We start from the raw sequence: 19,865 nt of genomic DNA on the forward strand, positions 1-19,865 counted from the left end.
TGTTCTATTTTTAAATAGCTCCAAAAATGTTTTGGTTAATGCATGTTTTATAGGCGTATTCATCTAAATATGCAAATAAGAAACTAAGCCAAACTAAATGTAGAGCCCCAGACAGTACAAAGCCACAGCAACTCCCATGTTAGAGCTCAGCTTTATTGGCATGGTAGGTTGTGTTGTGCGTCGGTTTGCCGAATGAGAGACTGGGGGTTCGATCACAGCTCAACTGAACCTATCCTCGCGTCACCAGACTGTTTCCACTCTAGCGTGAATCACTACTTAAAGATCAGCTTATGGTCAAATAATTGTTGTGGAGTAGAAAGCACAATAGGCGTGTATTTGCCTCTGAAGTGGAGTAGTAGGCTAGCCTATAATCAAGTGTAAAGCGTAAAAACATGGAAATACAAAGACTCAAAGTGAAAGTATAGGTAGCCTACCTCATAATTGTACTTAAGTACAGGCTGGCACATAAGTAAAATGCTACTACTTTCCATCACTGATGATGACGACGGCCTGTCGTGTTATTTTTAACTCTATGGTCGTGTGTCGTGCGCTGTGTTCCTCACACCAGATGATGCGCTGCGCAGTATCCATCCATCCATCCAGGGTTGAGCTCTAGGGGGTACGGGCGGGTACGGCGTACCCTTAGTTCTGAGACTGTGGCGGCTGGGGGCTCGCGCGTGCTCCACATGCACTCACCGTCAGCGGCGGTCGTTAACACCTTAAAGTTTAAACAATAGCCTCTGAAGGTTCGCGCCGTCAGTGGCGAGACATTCTCAATAGCGTCTACCTGGCTGCTTTGCATAACATTAGGCTACTGGAGAAAAGCCATGGACTTGAATTGAATGTGCACTGCAGAGTGTGAAGGGGACATTATGTATAGTAGTGTGTATATCTGTCTGTCTCTTATGTCATCATGATTTCTGTGCGTGGGGATCTCATCTTAAACAAGCTACGTGCTTAACTGAGCTATCCAGTTTAGTAGACCTTGTATTGCGAATTTGTACTTCCATGTACTGTTATGTACTGTCATGTACTGTTCTCATGTCTTACTAAATAAAGTACATCAATCAATCAATTGCTTAGCAGAGCACCCAGTTCTCTGAGACAAGACAAAGACAAGTTGTCTGATTATTTTAACTGCTTATGTGTGGGTGAGTCTATGTAAAGGGCTTTTATATAAAACTAAAAGGAAAATAAAATAATTGATTAATTGAAACAAAAATAAAAACAACAAATTAACAATGCAACAAAATAATAAGAAATATAAATACATTAATAATCACATGTTGAATACAGTATTAGTAAGTGGCTATGTGCACATGCCTGCGCACGTGACGTCATAAAATACAGTACCCTTAGTTCAAAAATCCACAGCTCACCACTGCATCCATCCATCCACCCACCCATCCATCCGCGCTGAGGAAAGCCTGATTCATAGATCCTACAACATGGTGTCGCCATCATCACCGTCACTCACTGACAACAGTCGATCTGCGACGCGCTGTGAGCTTGTAGATCGTCTATTGTCAGTGCGCGTCACCGTCTTACCAGGAGTATAGTGCAGACTGAGTGAAGCAGAGGGCTTTCTTGTTCCCTGAAGTATTGTGTCATCTGTAATGGTTTGGTGTTATTGTTTTGTGTAGCTGTAGGTTAGAGTCACAGACAGATAGTGTATTATTCCATAAAGCTCTTTCAATGCAACTAATGTCTGATTTGACGGGATCGTGCGCACACAGGTAAGGCATCATTTCAACTTCATATTGTCAGTGGTGGAAGAAGTACTCAGATATTTTAAAGTAAAAGTAGCAATACCACAATATAGAAGTACTCTGTTACAAGTAAAATGCATGTGTTCAAAATGTTACTTGACTTGAGTAAAAGTACAAACGTATTGGCATCAAAATATAGTACCAAAAGTAAAAGTAGCTACTAAAATGTTAGTATGTATGTATAAAATATGTTTGTATAAAATATGTTAAAATAGCAGTGTACAAGCTCACAATGTGTCGAGCTTGTAGATCGGCTATTTTCAAATAGCCTATGTATAAAATAGGGCTAAAAGTGGTTAATGTGTGTTCTGTAATATGGTTAGGGTTAGTGGAGCAAAAGTACAATATTTGCCTCTGAGATGTAGTGTAGTAGAAGTATTGATAATTGGAAATACTCCAGTAAAGTAAAAGTGTCTCAAAATTGTATTAAGTGCAGTTCTTGAGAAAATGTTCTTAGTTACTTCTTTACACCACTGCATAGTGTTAAATGTTGTCCCAATGACAGCATCAGCATCCAATGTGTTCTTTCTGCTAACTAATCATACAGCTGATGTCTCTCTATGGTGCCTTGTTCTTTCAAAAGGAAATATTTCCTAATCTGAATCCATATAGGTTTAAATTTACTGGATAGCCTAACAAAAACCTTAATTTCTGAAGAATCCCTGCTACATGTAGTCTACGAAAACGGTCATATAGGTTTCGGTTACTGGACTGTCTATACTCCAGGGTCCTTTTGCATACCTTACAAGGACAGCAGAGGGATTTAAAATGACTATTGACTGTCTCCATCTGAACAGGCTACAGTCCTATTATGGTGGGAGTCACATCATGTTACAGTATAGCTTTTTATTATTTAGTTATTCTTTTTTTTTCAGATTTTATTGCTGAAATATGTGACACTGGAGAGCTGCGATCCACTGTCACTGGACCCGTATGACCTCTGGACTTTTTGGCTAATGTCACCATGGGCTGTGGCACCTCCATCGCTACAGAGCCACTGGCTCAAAGGAAAGAGACAGGTAACCTAATAGTGTCCCAGATGACCACACTTGGACACTTCTTCTGACCGCTTCAAGTATTCACCTGAAGTGTAGGGCAGTAGTTTCTCAGAGTGGGGTCCGGGGACACCCAGGGGTCCTAGAGAGGGGGTTCCAGGGGGTCTCCAGCTAAATTAAAGCATCAAAGTCAGTTGAACCGCTTTTATACCACTATGTTATACATTAGCTAGTAGTAGCAGGTCTACAAGCTCACAACATTTTATTGCTATTTTTGAAAAATATTTTGAAAATAATTGACAATCTTTTTTTTGGAATCTTCAATATTTTTAACAACACAATGTTATGGTGGTTCCTTTTCAGATGTGGTCCTTGACATGAGAATGTTTGAGAACCACTGGTGTAGATTATAAGTGAATGATGATGAAACCCTCTATTGTGCTCAGTGCGCAGTGCAATGCATCAGGCATACAGTCATGTCTGAACTGTCATCATAGCTTCGTATTAGACACCTTTCATTGTGGGAGGTGTGAAGAACCAATTGCCATCAAAATAGTTTCAGTATTGGCCGTACACTGTGAAATCCTGAGCGATGATTTAACTCAGAGTGTACACAAGGAACCAAATGGAACCCAGGTCCATTTGGTTCCATAAATGACTGAGGATTTTACTGTGTATTTATGCGGCAGCGGTACACATGGTCCATTGACAAGTTGACTAACCAGCATATCAGTATTGCATTGTAATGTATACAATGGATGGATTATTATGATTATTTTCTACCATTCTAATATTTCAGCAGATATCTTATATCTCCTCCAGCACCACATTAGGTGATGTCATCAACATGTTTGACAGATGGTGGTTTCCTTTGTTCTGCATCTCTCTCTCTCTCTCTCTCTCTCTCTCTCTCTCTCTCTCTCTCTCTCTCTCTCTCTCTCTCTGTTCTGTTTGTATTAATTTATTGTCTCAGGGCCCCTTTCCATGTCCCCTGTGTCTTGTTATCTTTCTCTCTAATCCTCTCTTTCTCACTCTCTCCCACTCTGTTGCACTTGATTTTATTCAATTATGACTTTCATCTTCTGAACTGTAGTCTTCTTCACACAGATGAAACTGCCAAGGATCCCAGCCCGGCTCTGAGTAAGGTCACCCCTCATCTCTTGACATTTAGTTCTGTGCCACGCATGTGTATGCACAGTAATATCCTCAGTGTTCGTAACTCTGGGCAATTATATTTGATACAGCCTGTTTCTGGTGAAAATTGAATTAATTCTGCCTTAAAAGTCTAAAAAACTACTACAAAATCACTGTCCCCACAGCAGCCGCGTTCATGGGAAATGTAGTCTTTGGGTCGTTTGACTCGTTTCTAGCGTCTATTGTGTTACTTTTTGGCTACATTTGTACATTTCCACCTTCAGTTGATGCTTCATATCCATATGAGTAAAATCCCCAGGATGATGTGTTTATTTTTCAAACACAGTTCTTATATGAGGCGATCTAAGATTCCCCTATGGGGATTTCAACACAAAAAATAACGCCGCAACCCAGGGGGATAGCGCCCTCTAGCGGCAGTGATGTCAGGACTTCGGTGCTCTATACTTATTAGTGCTATGGTGGTGTACAAAAATAGCAAAAATAGCCGATCTACAAGATAACAACGCAGCGACGCATTGTGAACTTGTAAATATTCTATTGTCACTATTTATTTTTTTAATAATCGTTCATTAATCGTGATCAAACAAAAGTTCATTATATATTTTTGAAGTAAATTTGCCCAGCCCTAAATTGGGGCCACTTTCTCAGTTCAATTATTTTAACAGTTTACTGTGTGTGTGAGTAGGAGTTAGAGTGCAAAACAGAGAGACTTAATTCTTGCAAACCATTTCCATTTTGTTGCCATTTGTGCACTCTCTGAGTTAAATTGACACTGAGGATTTTACTGTGTATGTATTCATGTACTGTGCATCGATCGAGAACAAGTCCATATCATTTGCATTATTTGGCAACAAATTCATATAAATGGCACTAAAAGGTAAACTTGGGTGTTGTTCTTAGCCATGAAGGCGGCTATTTTAATCCAGAGATGGTACCGGCGCTACATGGCTCGTCTGGAGATGAGACGGCGGTACACCTGGAACATCTTCCAGTCCATCGAATATGCAGGCGAACAGGACCAACTGCAGGTACCACAACGTCTCTGTCGGGTGAAAACCTGATTATGTCCAAAACTGTTACTTTTCAGGATTCAAATTCAAAAATAGCAAAAGTAGCAGATTGACGAGCTCAAAATACGTCGCTTCACTGTTTCGCTTGCTGTTTTTTAATGCTTTTGTGTGACGCTGTAGTATGTATGGTCAAGTAGGGTGTTCATCTACGAAAAAACACAAAAAGTTTGAATGTGGAGATAAGAGGTTTCTGCCCGACAGCAATGACATATTTATATTAGAAACGCATTAGGGCTGTGTGATATGACCTCACATCAATATCACCTTTATTTCAAGCTTTTGCTTCGATTACGATTAATGATTTTTTTTTTTTTATGTGAATAGAAGATTTATTTTTTGTACGACACCTTTGTACAACAAAGTATAATACAGGGTTAAGTGGTTATGGATTAGCTGATATTCAGTATAATATAAATAAGAAAAAGAGGTTGCGCATCAACAATGGGTTTTCTCAGTGGAGTGCTAGACCCAAAGACAGTATACATATCAAAAAAGGAATTTAAAAAAAATCCAAAAAGGTAGCACATCCAAAAATGTCAATTAAATGGAGGACAAATTACTCACATTTCCACTTTTTTATTGGCACACCAATAAAGTGAATGCTTACGCGTTTCGGCTATGAGCCTTCCTCAGAGCCACAGCCAGTGTGAAGTGAGCGGTGCTATTTAAAAACAACAGTGGTCATCACAGTGATGGAAGCTCACTTAAAAAAAAAAAGTATATTTTTTTAAGTGAGTGGTGATTTTTTTTTTGATATTGAGTTATTAATTTCATCATGCGTCTCGCTAGCCAATCACAGTACTGAGCAAAGGGTCTGAATACCAATCAGCCAATCACAGTACAGCGAAAGACACATTTTCACGACGGAAAGAAAAACTTTCGCCACGGATGGGTCCCAAACCCACTTATAGGAACGGCTACACCGCTCAAAAAAATGCTTCTCGATAATTCGATTAACCTACATGAGCCAGATAAAGTCTGCTTCTGTTAACTTCCTTAAGGGCACAGAGTCAGACACACTGTAAAACATATAGGCGTGCCAGGCAGCCATGCATAAACCTCACAGTGCATAGAGTGCAACAGAGCCTCTTTAATGGAAGTTTGATTTCTCTTCTCTCCTCAGCTGTCCAGTTTCTTTAGTTTCATGCTGGACAACTTCACTCATCTGAACGGTAATGAACCAGGTGAGCACGCCTCTACTCTCCTCTGTTGATTCACTCAGATCTCCCCGTCCATGAAGGGCCTTGATAATCATGATTAAATCCTGGGTTAAATGTTGACACAGAAATTAAGGTTTTGTAAAACAATACAAAAATAAACATAACGTCAAAGACTGGTTTCCACAATGTTCAACAATTATATGAATGTGTAACTGTACTCTATACAATATAGCATAACACTGCTTCATGTTACAGTTCATCATGGATCAGTGAGATCAATCGTCACTTAGAGCTGGATAATTAACCCAAAATATATAGAGACCTTTAGAACCAATTACCGGCTTAATCTTGCTCATGTAGGTTAATCGAATAATTGAGAAGCAGTTTTTCCCCCCGCATAATATATCAACATGTCGACCCATACTACAAAATTTTAATAGATCTTTTTACTTAATTGATTTAGTCTGATTAACCACTTAAGCCCTGCTTTGCTGTGCGTGCTGAAGGAGCAAAAATGGACTGCCGTTTTCCTGCTATTTCTTGTTTTAATAATGATTCATTCATCGTAATCGAGGCAAAAGTTTGATATAATCGTGATCTTGATTTGATATCATTGTATCACTCATCACAAGATACTTTAAGGCTCATTGGACATGTTTGTCTTTTTGTAAAGATATGTTTGGGTCGACAGAGGTGCAACAGTTAATCAAACTAATCGATTTAATCAATTATAAAAAAATGTTGATAATCAATACTTTGATGAAATAATCAATTAACAGGTGAAAAGTTTCCAAAAATGTCCCAAAACAACGATAGAGAAAATAGTCACGATGCGACATGTGAGCTTGTAAATCAGCTATTTTAAAACATTTTGTATGACTTGTGCTTAAGTGGTTAGTCGAATTGCTGATATATAAAAATAACAAATATATTCATTAAAAATATATATTCTTGATTGATCAAAAAAGTTATCGATAGATTAATCGCAAGTAAACAATGGATAGTTGCAGCCCTAGGCTAGACAGTAAACGTAATGTTATGTTTCACCAAATGTCCCTCAAAGAGAAACCTTTGGGACCTCTCTCTCTCTCTCTCTCTCTCTCTCTCTCTCTCTCTCTCTCTCTCTCTCTCTCTCTCTCTCTCTCTCTCTCTCTCTCTCTCTCTGTCTCTCTCTCTCTCTCTCTCTCTCTCTCTCTCTCTCTCTCTCTCTCTATCTCTGTCTCTCTCTGTCTCTCTCTCTCTGTCTCTCTCTCTCTCTCTCTCTCTCTCTCTCTCTCTCTCTCTCTCTCTCTCTCTCTCTCTCTCTCTCTCTGTCTCTCTCTCTCTCTCTCTCTCTCTCTCTCTCTCTCTCTCTCTCTCTCTCTCTCTCTCTCTCTCTCTCTCTCTCTCTCTCTCTCTCTTTCTCTCTCTCTCTCAATAAGAACGCAGCCGCTGCTGTTGCATTCACAGAATCGGTGTGCTGTCTTTACATTAAAACGTTATTGTTGTCGTTTTTACAATTATGATTTTATTGTTCGCTAATATGCTTCCATAAAATTAACATTAGATTGGTTCTGTCAGGCCCCTGGATTTTGGTGTTCAAACCCCCAGTGCTTATATTGTTGCTTAGCAACTAGTGTGTGGACAGTGTGCTGGTGTATTGTACCGACACAGCTGTTGCCCACTCCTCTGGACAAGGAGCAACACACTCCATTAACAAACACATCGTTGCTGTCAGGCAGAAACCTCTTATCTCCATATTTTAACTTTTTGTGTTTTTTTCGTGATTAACGCCCTAATTGATCATACTACAGCGTCACACAAAAGTATTAAAAGTAGCGGATCCAGAGCACACACACACACACACACACAAAGAGAGAGAGGTAAATAATAGGATTGTGGTCACAAGCCTGAAGCCTCTTCATGCCTGCATAAATTAGTCGGCTCAGATGGTCATTAGCATTTAGAAGGACCTGTAATATAACAATGTTGAGGTCACAAAGAGCGAGGTATTGAATCAAATGATTGATTATAAAGCAACGTTGTTATGTTAACTAAAACTAACAAAAATAATGGCATACAAAATTCAATTATAAAAAGAAAGGTTTGACAATCACTTGAAAAGAGGATGACGGAAGAGGCCTGTGATGATGATGCTCAGGAACAGGTACAGTGAGACTCAGCACCACATGTCCTGTGTTCCAGACTTGATCTCCCAGTTGTTGGATCCAGTGGTTGACCCCTGGCTGGACAGAGAGACATGCTACAACCTCATTCCAGTGCCAGAGTCCTACAGCGGCCCACGCCTCTCCTTCCCCCTCTCTGTGGCTCACACCAACTCACTGCTCAACGCCTTCAAGAACCAACAGGTTACTAGAGTTTTTTTCATTTTTCATTTGTTTTTTATTTTATATTCAGTTTTGACTTTGTTTTCAATTAGTTTAGTTTAGTTTAGTTTAGTTTAGTTTCTGAAAAGGCTTAGCTTTAGTTTAGTTATCATTAGTTTTTGTTTTTTTATGAGAAAAACTGCCACAACTAAAATAGTGGAAGATTTCATATCCACCCCAAATATTAGGCATACTGTATAATATTGACAAAGACTAAAACTAAGGACATTTTCTGTTTAATTTTAGTTAGTTTTAGTTTGTTTTGTAGTCACAGTACAAGTTCTTTTGTAAAGCCTCTTTTTTATTTTAAAAAATGTATATGGAGTCGTGAGCATTAGAACATGGCAGCAGTCTGAATTACATCGCATCATGACACGTTGTCAGTATAAATCAGGCATTATATTCTGCTCATGCAGAGAGACAGCTGTTTCTCTGTAACTGTCCAGCGGTACTGCAGTGCCAAAGAAAGAGCTCATTGAAATCATACATTTAGCTATAATAGTTTGAGTAATACAATTACAGGAAGGTCTTCCTAACTTGGACCTCCAAGTTCATTGTCACAGAAACGTTCTGGGATTGCTTCTTGTTTTAGCCACTATGTATTACAACTGCGACGGCTAGTATAAAACAGCAGGTTGCAAGTCGTTGGGAAGGTTGCAAGCTACTTCAATGTGTGTGTGTGTGTGTGTGTGTGTGTGTGTGTGTGTGTGTGTGTGTGTGTGTGTGTGTGTGTGTGTGTGTGTGTGTGTGTGTGTGTGTGTGTGTGTGTGTGTGTGTGTGTGTGTGTGTGTGTGTGTGTGTGTGTGTGTGTGTGTGTGTGTGTGTGTGTGTGTGTGTGTGTGCGTGCGTGCGCGCGCGTGTGCGTGCGCGCGCGTGTGCGTGCGTGCGTGCGCTTCCAGGCCCTTCATGCCAGGTATGTGATGCAGCTGTTGTACGAGACCAAGAAGCTCCTCAGACGCATGCCCAACATCACCCACTTGTCTACATCCTACGCCAAGGAGATCACTATATGTGGTAGGTCATCCTTACTTCACTTATCTTGTTCCTTTTAGTGTCTTTTGTAAAGTCCTTGTCATATGATCTTTTGTGGTACCAGGTATCAGGTTTTGACAAGAGGCAGCATACAATGGGCTTCTAAATAAATGAATAGACGGAAAGGTGAATGGCTGTGACATAATATCCCATTATGAGTCGACTACAGCTGTTTCCATCTGCTTCTGTTTTCTACGTTTTCCTCGGGCACTCCAGCCACCTGCATACCCTGTATAACTGGTACCCTTCTGATTTGTGACAGAAGGGTACCAGCAAGAGTGAGAGGGAAGATGTACAAGACAGTAGAGAGGCCAGCCATGGTGTACGGCATGGAAATGCTACAATTCGCTGTATGAGTGACAAGGATTGACAGGATCAGAAATGACTACATTAGAGGATCAGCCCAGGTTAGAAGGTTTGGGGATAAAACAAGAGAGGCGAGGTCGAGATGGTGGCATGTGCAGAGGAGAGATGAAGGGTGCATTGGGAAAAAGATGCTGAAGATGGAGCTGTCTGGGAAGAGGAGAAGAGGAAGGCCAAAGAGGAGGTTTATGGATTCAGTGAGAGAGGACATGCAGGTGGCTGGAATGACAGAGGAAGACGCAGAGAACAGAAGCAGATGGAAACAGATGATCCGCTGTGGCGACCCCGATGGGAAATAGCTGAAAGAGGAAGAAGACTCCAGCCACCTGCATGTCCTCACTGAATCCATAAACGTCTTTGGCCTTACTTTTCTCATCTTCTCAATGTACCCCTAATCCCTCCTCCGCACATGTCAAAAGCACCTTAACCTCACCTCCCTTGCTTTATCCCCAAACCTTCCAACCTGGGCCGATCCTCTACTGTAGTAATTTCTGATCTTGAGTGATCCTTGTCACTACTAAAGCGAATCGTAGCATCCTCAATTCTGCCCCCTCCAACTCCACCTCCTGTCTTTTCGTCAGTGCCACCGTTTCCAAGCCGTACAGCATGGCATTCTTCTATCTTATACATCTTACAGTACATGTTACAAATCACTCCTGACACTTTGGTCCATCCGTTCCACCCTGCCTGCACTCTCTTCTTCCACACTCCCCATTACATACAATTGACTTTAACGGCAACTCTCAATCATGAGTAGAGGTGCAAAATGGAGATCTTTATTTGCACACTGACTACTTGTCTGACTCCTCTCTCATAGCCTCCTTTAACAGATTTACATCTCAACATGCTGACAACAACCAATTCAACTAGACAAAAACTATATCCACACACACTTGCACTTACACCCTTTTCTACTAATGTTTGTTTTTCTCTATCATTCATACTGTGTATCTATAGTTGTATTATTTATGTTGCCAAATAATTTGTTAGTTTTTTTATTACTTTGTATTTTTTGTTGCTAAGTGAGGTGAGATTAACTTAACTAAATCTCAACTGCACAACCCAACCCAATATTATGAAGTTGTTACAAATGTGTGTTTTTTTAAACGTGCAAAAAATATATACACTTGGTATCTAGGTGATCTACATGGGCGGCTTGACGACTTGCTTCTCATATTTTACAAGGTAAATATACATGTTGGTGCTGCTGAATTTAAATGGCAGTTGTGCTGTATTTAAATGAGTTCATTAGGGTTATCAAATGTGCATATCATATAACAGATAGTTTGCTGAATTAGGATAACGACTCCTCCAGATGGCTCCAACTGTAATAAATGAAAGTGTCAGATTTATGTAACATGATGGTGTTTTGTTCTAAGAACAATTGGTGTAACAATATAAAAATATGTTTTTTAAATGCATAGATCAAGTAAGTTTCACATTCTCTTCATGACTTTCACACCTTGCACATTTTGCGTTGTGAGCTTGTAGGTCTGCTATTTTCAACGTGACACCGTCATGCATGGAGCATAAATAGGCTTAAGTCGAGCCTTACAGTAGCTACTTGTACTTTATTTGTTTATTTACGGGACAGTGCACATTAATGAACATTCAATACATGTACAAGAAATGAATCAATTGAACATGATGTCATGTAAACATGCCGGATTTAGCTAGAAGCTATTATTTCCATCCGTAGTCCCACTAGCCGTAGCTAGTTGAACTGTTTCTTTGATGGCCCATTTCCACACGTTGCTTCTTAACTCTGTTCTCCATTGATGTTGCATGAAGGTTTTGAACCAAAATAGTTGTGGCAGTCACGTAAAAATCATCAAAAAGAAGAAAAAAAAATATCTAAAGAAATGTGTTTATGTTGTGATAGTGGATGCTGTTGTTTTTTTCCTTAGAATGGCCTTCCCTCTGCAGACACCTCGTATGTGTTTAACGGGGACTTTGTGGACCGGGGCAAACAGTCCGTGGAGGTTGTCCTCCTGCTCTTTGCATACCTTCTGCTGTACCCTGACCACATGCACCTCAACAGAGGCAACCACGAAGACCACATCATGAACCTCAGGTTTGTCGTTTGTTCTGTAGATAGAATGCAATAATCTATGTATTTGTAGACAAACACACAGTACAGTATGTTTAGAGATTGTAGAAATTCATGTCACACTAAACCTAACTCCTGTTATTTTAACTCTGAAAACTTGATGCACTGGTTGTGTTGTTCCAGATATGGATTCACAAAAGAAGTCATGCAGAAGTACAAGGTCAGATGCACCATCATATCATACATTGTCTACTTCACTGTTTCCCAACTTGTGGGCCGGATACTAATAAATAAGAACTTAAAGTATACCATGTTAGTTCTATTGATCCAAGCCGGAACACAATCGAATGATTGATCATTTAAATAAACATGCTCTGAAAATGCACACGACCCACCCATCTGACCACTTCCGGCTGGTGTTAAGTGGTCAGGTGGGTGGGTCACAAACGCTTTCAAGATTTTCAAGTGGGCCCTGATCCAGAAAAGTTTGGGAACCACTGGGCAATTTGTATCACGCAGCCACTGCCACCTTGTGGCCACTACTGTTTCACTGCATTGCTGCCTGGGGTTGGGAGAGCATTACCTTATGATTTGCGTACTAATAATGGTGACATTCTGTCTCCAGACCTTTAGCCGTGAGATTCTTCAGCTGTTTCAAGATGTGTTCAGCCTTCTGCCCATCGCCACGGTGATCGACGGCAAAGTATTGATTGTTCACGGGGGCATATCGGACCAGACCGACCTCAACTTCCTCAACACAATAGAGAGACACAAGGTTAGAGACTTAGATACCTTGACACGTCCACTCCTATTCTAAAGGTTCTATAAGTATAAGTTCTGATTTGTATCAGGAAAGAATGCAGACCAGACATACAGTAAGTGGTCTAAAAGCAATTTAAGTTTCAACCAGTAAAATCTGGAGTGTTAATTTAACTCTGAGAGTGTAAAAAGTGACATGTAACACACTAAGAGCTGGACCTGGTCATATATTATAATGTTGTTGTCGGGCAGAAACCTTAAGTGTGTCTGTGGGTTTTATAAGCATTTAACCAATGAAAAGTATTAGCAAGAACTTGTGACTAAATAATAACTACACTGGATCCATTGGAACACAGGTTATTTTTTCCCATTGCTGAAAAGTAATAATTTTGGACATACAAGGTTACCACGCTGACAAGTGGAAATTTGATTCCACCCTCATTCTCTTTCTCTGGCTCCGCCCTCAAGGTCAAGTCTGCACTGAGGTTGCCTAGGTATAATGTGGAGGAGCTGGATGTCCGTAGCAGCAGGATGAGAGGGGCAGACAACCCTCACCCTGGCAGCTGTCGTAGCCTCAGGATCCAGAGGACCCCCATTCAGAGGTCCGTCGTCTCATGGAGTCAAGAATGTTATTACAATGTTTTACTACTATCTTTTCTACTACACAGCAAAATTCGGAGTGTTTATGTAACTCAGTGAGTGTAATTAACTCTCCGTATTTAGCTAAGTACACAGTTCAGCAACCAAACGTGGCCATTCTCTCATTAAAAAATGAAACATTTTAGATCTGCAACTAACGATTATCTTCTTAGTAATTATTCTATAGATTGTTTTCCGATTAATTGAATAATCGAGAAGCATTAAAATATTTTTTTGATTTATTTTATATAACAAGGAATTAATTCATCACTTAATCCCTACTATACTGTGTCACACAACGTTGTCCTGCACAAATAGTGAAAATTACCATTAATGTACTTGTAGATCGGGCAATATTTTGAAAATAGTTTGTTGTTGTAAAGATTTTCGTCCATACATGTACATGCCCAAAATAGGGATCAGTTATTATTAATCAATTATTGTCTCCGCCAGGCCGAAAGGCATGGCGAGAGAGTATGTTTTGCACCCTGTCCGTCCGTCCTTCTGTCTGTGAACAGCTAATCTCCAGCACCGTTGGCCTGATCGCAACGAAACTTTGCACACACATTCCCTGGATGCCAATTCCGAAACTCTGCCCCAATTTTTACACATGGGCCTGTTATAGCGCCACCATGAGGCCGATTTCTGACCTGGCGGAGACCTGTGCTCCGAGGAGCACCTTTTCTAGTTTATTTATCATTTTATTCTAATCGATTAAATCGATTAGTTGATTAATTGTTGCACCCCTAAAACATTTGATTCCTTGCAGGAAGAGACACTGTGGACCGCTGAGCCGACAAGAGTCTTCCTCTTCCTCTTCGTCCTCTTCGTCCTCTGTGTGCTCGCCCAGGTCGCCACGCCCCTACCTGCTCTACACTGCTGCCACTGACGTCCTCCAAGTGCCCTTCCTGGACTCCCTTTCTGCTGTCCCTCCGCCCTCCCCACCCCCACCACCCCAACACCAGCAGGAGTGGAAACAGGTCAAACTGCTGAAATAGAGCCTAAGGAGTGGGGGTGGGGCCTGGATCAAGTCATTAGTCATTATTATGGTTGCCATCTGGTGTAAAATACATTATTTATCCAAAATGTCATGTCTTTAATGCCCTAACTCAGCGATTCACAACCTGTGGGCCAGCAGGGGCCCTTATGCCTGATTTATATACTTTGAGCTGCAAGCACACGAAAATAGCCCAATAGCCCTACAAAAATATCCCGACACGCTCTTAACGCATTGCGTGTGAACCAGGTGTGATCCTTTCGTCTCTGTCTCCTCCTAGCAGATAGTGGATGTGTTGTGGAGCGACCCCAAGCCCCAGGAGGGGTGCAGTCCCAACACCTTCAGAGGGGGAGGCTGTTACTTTGGCCCCGACGTCACCCAGAAACTGCTGCTCAGCCACCACCTGCAGCTGCTCATCCGCTCACATGAGTGCAAGCAGGAGGGCTATGAGCTCTGTCATAATGGACAGGTGGGCCATATACAGTATGACTTCAAATCAATATCGTGGTTATTTCAAACTTTGCCTCAATTACGATTAATGAAAGATTTTCTTTTTTAAATAGCGTAAATAGCTGATCTACAAGCTAGCAACGTGTCCCAATGCGACGGGTTGTTAGCTTGTAGATCGGCTATCTTTACTATTTTTGTACGCCACCATTGTACAACAAAGATTAATACATTGTTAAGCGGTTAATCAGACTAATCAATTTAGTAGATTTAAAAAGTAGCATAGTATTATGTCTCTTCATTGATAAAATATTTAGCCGGGACGGCTGTTAATTGATCCCTTTAACTTCAAGGGGATTGTGCACTGACTTGATTGATTGGGCCATAAAAGTGTCAAACTCGTTGGTTCTAAACAGCGTTTTTTATATATTTTGGTTTAATTGCCCAGCCCTCAGGTAGACTGATTATGCCTGATTTACACTTGGGTGTGTGCCATTTTGTGCACTGAAAATAGTGTACAACACAAGTACTTAGCGCAACTAAGTACAAATCAGGATTCGGCAAACTGGTCCGATACAAGACCACTGGAGGCCGTGGCAGCAAGGGTAGTGCATTGAATCACTTGAATGAGATAGTATACTGCTTTTGCTGAAGTAATCAACCTGTGTGTGTGTGTGTGTGTGTGTGTGTGTGTGTGTGTGTGTGTGTGTGTGTGTGTGTGTGTGTGTGTGTGTGTGTGTGTGTGTGTGTGTGTGTGTGTGTGTGTGTGTGTGTGTGTGTGTGTGTGTGTGTGTGTGTGTGTGTGTGCGTGCGTGTGTATGTGTCTTAAAGGTAATCACCATCTTCTCTGCCTCTAACTATTATGAGGAAGGCAGTAACCGTGGTGCCTACATCAAACTGGGCAGAGAGCTTGTTCCTCGCTTCTATCAGTACCAAGTGAGCCGCTCCACCCGCAAGCTCACTCTCACACAGAGGTAGGTCATCTGCTGATGTGTGTTGCAGCAGGCAACACACATCAGTTAACTACATGTTTTTGTATTTTATTTTATTAACTGAGCTATGTTGCTCTAATCATTGGATACTGTGTGTGTGTGTGTGTGTGTGTGTGTGTGTGTGTGTGTGTGTGTGTGTGTGTGTGTGTGTGTGTGTGTGTGTGTGTGTGTGTGTGTGTGTGTGTGTGTGTGTGTGTGTGTGTGTGTGTGTGTGTGTGTGTGTCTAGTGTAAGAGCAGCGGAGGGTTCTGCTCTCAGGGCTCTGAAAGAGAAGTTCTTTGCCCATCGCTCTGAGCTGATGTCTGGCTTCCTTCAGTATGATAATGGTCACACTGGTAAGGTATACCCACTACAATGTCAACATTAACTCTGAGACCCTTTCGGGTCTTTGACACAGGGCATGCATATGCAAGTGCCCTTGATCAGTGGTTATCAAACTTATTCAAGTCAAGGACCCCCAAATTGATATGTATTTGGCCACGGACCCCCATCTGAAAATGTTGTGTGCCAGTTACCCCCAGATGAGAAGATTTATGTAAAAAAAAAAAAGAATCCAAATGATTAAAAATGTTCCAAACATTCTCGATATTTTTCCAAAATATGTAAAAATAGCATTCTTTTTTAATAAGGTTTGAAACAAAGCACAACTACATTGATATCTGATTAAAATTCAAAAATAGCAGGTATACAAGCTCAAAACTTGTCAAAAACACGTTTCAAGCTTGCAGATTTTTTGATACTTTTGTGTGACGCTGCAGTATGATCAAGTAGGGCATTCATTTACGAAAAAACACACAAAGTTAGAATATGGAGATAAGAGGTTTCTGCACGACAGCAACGCTATGCATACTGTATGTGTTACATGTGTGTGTTCAGGATGTGTGTCGGTCAGTGAATGGGCTGAAGTGCTGGAGTCCGTGCTGAGATTGGACCTGCCATGGTGCACCCTTCGCCCACACTTGGCACGTCTGGCAGCAGATGGCAGTGTGGAGTACCAGTCCTGCTTTGAGGACATGAACCCAGGCCACCCACTGCCACAGGTCTATACAGCTACTCTGTTGGCAGGGACGTGCACAGATAGACTCTAGGTGGTGCTAGAGCACCTGCCCTTTGCCCTCTTGACCAGAAGTGCCCTTTTGAAAAAAGGAAAAAAAAGTTTTTTTTTTCTTTTCCAGTTTACAGCAGGGGTCTTCAACAGGGGGTCCGGGACCCCTAGGGGGTCCTCAGAGTTACTACAGGGGGTCCGCCAAATCTTTATGTGATATGATTTTTCATTTTACCATAACCACTCGAAACCTAGCATCCCTTTTCTGAGGAGAACTTTAGCCAAAAATAGCCGATCTACAAGCCCACAACGCCTCGCGCTGCGAGGCGTTGTGGGCTTGTAGATCGGCTATTTTTGGCAAAGAGGTATATGTGTAGAGGGAAAAAAGAGCAGACAAGTAAACAAAAAAAAGTATAATTTACTTGAGTACCTTCCCCTCAAAATGTCTGTGCACGCCACTGTATACAGCTACTCTGTTGCGTCTATAACAGCTATTATGAAGCACAGTATGGTGTAGACTAGTGACCAGTGGTGGATACTAAGTACATTTACTCAAGTACTGTACGTACAGTAAGTAGAATTCTGAGGTACTTTTACTTGAGTTGAGTGTTTCAATGCCTTGATACTTTATTCTTTTACTCCACTGCATCTAAGAGGCAAATGATGTAGTTTTTCTATTGCACTACATTTATTTGACAGCTTTAGTTACTAGTTACTTTGCAGATTTCGATTATTAACAATCAACAATCTTCCAATTTTGTTTTTAAAATAGCCGATCTACAAGCTCACAATGCGACGTGCAGTGAGCTTGTAAGGCTATTTTTCGAAAAGCCGAACTACACAATTGGGCTTAAGTGGTTAATGATCAATATTTATCATTCAATAACATGACATACTGTATATCATTCTGAAATGGACATTCTGCATAATGTGTACTTTTACTTTTGCTACTTAAAGTATATTCTGATGCTAATACTTTTGTACCTTGACTTAAGCAATTTAGAATGCAGGACTTTTACTTGTAACAGAGTATTTTTATCCTGTGGTATTGTTAATTTTACTTAAGTCCAAATTTCTGGTACTTCTTGCAGCACTGCTAGTGACTGACATGTGACGTTGTTCCTGTAGGTTACACCCCACCTGGCTGAAACCCTGTTCAGATACAGGACCAACCTGGAGATCATATTCAACATTATAGACAAGGACCAATCAGGTAGAGAAATATCTGTTTTGTACAGGAAATTGTGTCATGACTTGAAATGTATTCCTCTAAAATGATATCTGCGTGTGTTTTAAATGCATATTGTGCGCGTTTTGCGATAGGGCTGCATCTATCGATACATTTCTTAGTGATTATCTATCGATAACTTTTTTGATTAATCGACCAACTGAGAAGTGTGGTTTTTTAGGTGCATAATTTTTTTATATATCAACAAATTAATCACATAAGTGCTATTTTAAACTTTGTTGCACATGGTGTCATGCAAAAGTAGTTTGTAGATCTGTTATTTTCGCTTGTTTTTTGGACACTTTTCGCCTATAATGACTTACCCAAAATGGGGATAACTTATTAATTGAGTATTTTATTACATTATCGATATGTTTTAAAAATAATCAATTAAATCTATTAGTTCAATTAGTTGATGCAACAGTCTAATATGCGACATTCACATTCAGGCCTGATCTCCATTGAGGAGTTCCGTAACACGTGGCGTCTGTTCAGCACCCACCTGGGTGTGGACCTGGATGAGAGGTCCATAGACGACCTGGCGCGCAGCATCGACTTCAACAAGGATGGGAGTATAGACTTCACTGAGTTCCTCCAGGCCTTCCGGGTGGTACACCAACAACAAGGATCAGCAAGGAGGCTGAGTGACTGAGGCAGAGAAGAATATGCAGTCAAGCAAGAGAAACTGAACTGAGCTACACCTGGAAGTCTCTTGATCAATACTGGACAAAACAAATGCAGAAAAGATGATTGCAGAAAGAAACCTATTCTATATGGATGACAATTCTCACTGTTCCCAGGTTCACCACCGAAAATCGCTGCAAACCTTGAGCAGTGGGGGGAAATGTATAAATATATACCTAAAAGAGGTTTAACAAACCAATGTGTTGGTACTGCTACCAAAAGTAAACAGATTATCCACAGTAGTCAGTGAATCACAGTCCAGATGCCTTTATGTGAGCTTCCAAGGATGGATGACTAGAGCCTGTAGCATTAGGCGCTATAGACCAGCCATTCCCTACCTGTGGACCGGGAGGATATTGTACAGTAAGTGGGCCCCCAAATAATTGACACAACGCTAAGATTTGATTGATAATTTAACATTAATATAAAAAAGTAAAACAAAAAAGTTATGCTTTTTGTTAGTTCCGTTGATCCAAGCCAGAACACAATTGATTGATTGATCATTAAAATAAACAAAATAAATTAAAATGCTCTGAAAATTCGGCTGCGCTGTTAAGTGGTCAGGTGTGTGGGCGAACGCTTTTGAGACTAGAAGAGGTTGAGAACCTCTGCTATAGACACACACATGTCTGACACACACGCTGTATGCTATCTTTTTCATAAGAGAGTCATGCTAATGTGAATGCTGGCCTGTTTTCCAACTGCTGTTACCTGTACACGAAGAAAATAAAGCTCCCTTTATTAAATACATATTCTCACATTGTGAAAATGATAGTCCATTTGCGTACACACACGTGTGTCTGGGTGTGCACATTCACTTAAGTGTTTTACCCACTATGATTACAAAACAATGTGGGAGAGCAGTTAAACACGCCTGGGCATCCTGTCAGACAGAGCAAATTGTGGGGTCAGAATTTACCCAAGGGCAACACACACACACACACACACACACACACACACACACACACACACACACACACACACACACACACACACACACACACACACACACACCATGAACATATACACATAAGTACTAGCTGTCAGAGGCTACAAAAACGACACGCTGAGAGATCAAGACAAGGAGCCGTACAGAGTAACAATCAACTTTAATA

The 19,865-nt window shown here is 40.8% G+C and overlaps 1 protein-coding gene across 1 annotated transcript; it reads left to right on the plus strand.

The window, feature by feature from the left end:
* Positions 1–1,584: 1,584 nt before the first annotated feature.
* Positions 1,585–18,718, plus strand: ppef1 (protein phosphatase, EF-hand calcium binding domain 1; the record flags this gene model as incomplete). Its single annotated transcript, XM_084053927.1, has 19 exons — positions 1,585–1,736; positions 2,645–2,788; positions 3,872–3,904; positions 4,820–4,947; positions 6,113–6,173; positions 8,334–8,497; positions 9,415–9,529; positions 11,049–11,095; positions 11,818–11,984; positions 12,144–12,180; positions 12,586–12,735; positions 13,188–13,321; positions 14,128–14,338; positions 14,639–14,824; positions 15,634–15,776; positions 16,022–16,128; positions 16,670–16,833; positions 17,967–18,051; positions 18,516–18,718. The coding sequence occupies exons 2-19, from the start codon at positions 2,734–2,736 to the stop codon at positions 18,716–18,718; spliced, it is 2,190 nt and encodes a 729-aa protein (XP_083910053.1). The 5' UTR covers positions 1,585–1,736; positions 2,645–2,733.
* Between the last annotated feature and the right edge of the window lie 1,147 nt (positions 18,719–19,865).

Source organism: Gymnoscopelus microlampas (assembly GCF_963454915.1).
Source record: "Gymnoscopelus microlampas genome assembly, chromosome: 1".
Taxonomy (NCBI): domain Eukaryota; kingdom Metazoa; phylum Chordata; class Actinopteri; order Myctophiformes; family Myctophidae; genus Gymnoscopelus; species Gymnoscopelus microlampas.